This window comes from Otolemur garnettii, unplaced genomic scaffold (genome assembly GCF_000181295.1).
Source record: "Otolemur garnettii isolate 467f Iridium unplaced genomic scaffold, OtoGar3 scaffold00140, whole genome shotgun sequence".
Classification (NCBI taxonomy): Eukaryota; Metazoa; Chordata; class Mammalia; order Primates; family Galagidae; genus Otolemur; species Otolemur garnettii.
In genome coordinates, this window is record NW_003852535.1 from 2,127,494 (window position 1) to 2,129,645 (window position 2,152).

A 2,152-nucleotide genomic window follows, 5' to 3' on the forward strand; every position below is an offset into this window, starting at 1 on the left:
AAAAAAAAAAAAAATTCTAAAAATCCAATGAGGCAGTTTCCCAACCATTTTTTTCAGGTCTAGAAGCTAGGGGAGGAGCTGGGGAGACAATGCTTCCCAATGCTGCCCAGGAGAGAGGCCGTGTGGCCTGCAGAAGCTTCCAACACTCCATTTACCTTCCTTGGAGAATTTCTCACTTGCACACAACAAATAAAATCCAGAAGCTGAATGGTAACACGGGACAGAAGTCAGAAAAACGAGAAGGATCAAAGGTCAGAAAAGGAGAGGTGTAGAATAGTAGAATGAGAAGAAAAGAGGCCGCCACGTTAAGAAATCAGAGTCAGGCGCCAGTGGCTCATGCCTGTAGTCCCAGCATTCTGGGAGGTGAAGGTAGGTGGATTGCTTAAGCTCAGGAGTTCAAGACCAGCTTCAGCAAGAGCAAGACACCATCTCAATTAAAAACAGAAAAATTAGCTGGGTGTTGTGGTGGGTGCCTGTAGTCCCAGCTACTCTGGAGGCTGAGGCAGGAGGATCATTTGAACTTGGGACTTTGAGATTGCAGTGAGCTAGGTTGATACCATGCCACTCTATCCCAGACAACAGAGCAAGACTCTCTCTCCAAAAAGAAAAAGAAAGAAAGAAAGAATCACAAAAAATAAAATTAAACTAAAATTAAATTAAACCAAAGAACTATAATAAAAGATTAGAAATAGAAGACTTAAAAGGTAAGGATGGAGACAATGAAGAAATAGTATGAACAGTGAAAAAGTTCTAAAAATTAGAACCAGCTGAAAGTAGACAGAAAAATGGGTGCGACATGTAAATGACTAAAACCAGAATATAACAAAAACTGGGCAGGCATAGTTGGCCCATGTTGTAATCCCAGCACTTGGAAGGCCAAGGCAGGTGGATCACCTGAGCTCACAGGTTTGAGACCAGTTTGAGCCAAAGCGAGACCCTATCTCTAAAAAATAGCCAGGTGGCTGTGGCAGGTGCCTGTAGTCTCAGCCTTGTGGGAGGCTGAGGCAAAAGACTCACTTGAACCCAAGAGTTTGAGGTTACTGTGAGCTAAGATGCCACAGCACTCTACCAAGGGTGACCAAGTGAGAGTCTGTCTCAAGAAAAAAAAAAAAGAATATAAGAAAAACTAAGGCAATTCAGTGCAAAAACCAACAATCATCAGTGTGTGCAATGTGAAGATAAAATAAATAAAAGAAAATAAAACATAAATCATTTCAAAGATTAGAGGAGTGAACCAAAAGGCAAAATTGGGTCTGGTCAAAGGCTGGAAAGCCCTGTGGGGTCCCTCTTAGCTGTTTGGGACTAAGAGGGACCTCAAAGTCCAGGCAACTTCCTCATCCCTTCCCTGACTCCTTGAGGAGCAGCCCAGAGCCCTCATCCTCACCCCTCTCTGCCTCCTGGGGCAGGAGAAGGGCACTGGTTGTACCCAGTCCCTGGGGTCTCTGCTGGTGCCCTTGGCCAAGGCAAACACGTTTGAGACCTGGTGCCTCATTCACCTGCTAGGTGACCTTCAATACATGTCTGGCCTCCAGATCCTTATCTGTCAAACTCTTTGTTGGACTCCTTGACCTTGAAGCTCTTCTATTACCAGCCAGGCCAGCCTTTGCCAGCTTGAGACGTCTGGGATGGTGTAGGAGGAAGTGGGAGGGGGAGGGTGCCTGCTAATGTGCCACAGCGGGGAGAGAGGAGGCACACATCATGCATGTGGCACAAATCCTCACCACCACTGTTCCGCCTTTTTGTTTCAACAGAGCCAAAAAAGGCCCTTCCAAGAAGGATGCAGAACAGAAGAGTGAAGAAATTTCTCTTCAGCAGGTGGGAGCTTCTCCCCTCAGAGAAACCATTTAAACTTCCAAGAGCCCGGCAGTTGTCAGCAGCACCTGAGCCCGGGTTCTAACTGCTCAGGGGCTGCTCCCAGGAGCACCTGGGGATGCTGATGCCATCTTGGAAGAAAGGTTCCTGAGAACATCCTGGCTCAGCCCGAGAGCCACCCACAAGCCAGGGGGCTGGGGCTGCTCAAAAGGAAACCCAACCAGCAACTTACAAATATACAGAAAGCAGGAGGAACCCGTCCCCGGGGCCAAATCTGCCCCTCACAGTAGCACACCTACAGCCAGGACTCAGAACTACAAAAATGATACATGTACCTTAA

At 47.1% G+C, this 2,152-nt stretch overlaps 1 protein-coding gene across 1 annotated transcript in view; it reads left to right on the plus strand.

Moving 5' to 3' along the window:
- SLC22A20P overlaps window positions 1–1,858 on the plus strand; it is a 24,249-nt gene extending 22,391 nt beyond the window's left edge. Inside the window, exon 10 of the mRNA XM_003798643.2 lies at window positions 1,752–1,858. Within this exon, the coding sequence (XP_003798691.1) occupies window positions 1,752–1,848 (97 nt within the window). The 3' untranslated portion in view covers window positions 1,849–1,858. The remainder of the gene's footprint in view (window positions 1–1,751) is intronic.
- Window positions 1,859–2,152: the final 294 nt, after the last annotated feature.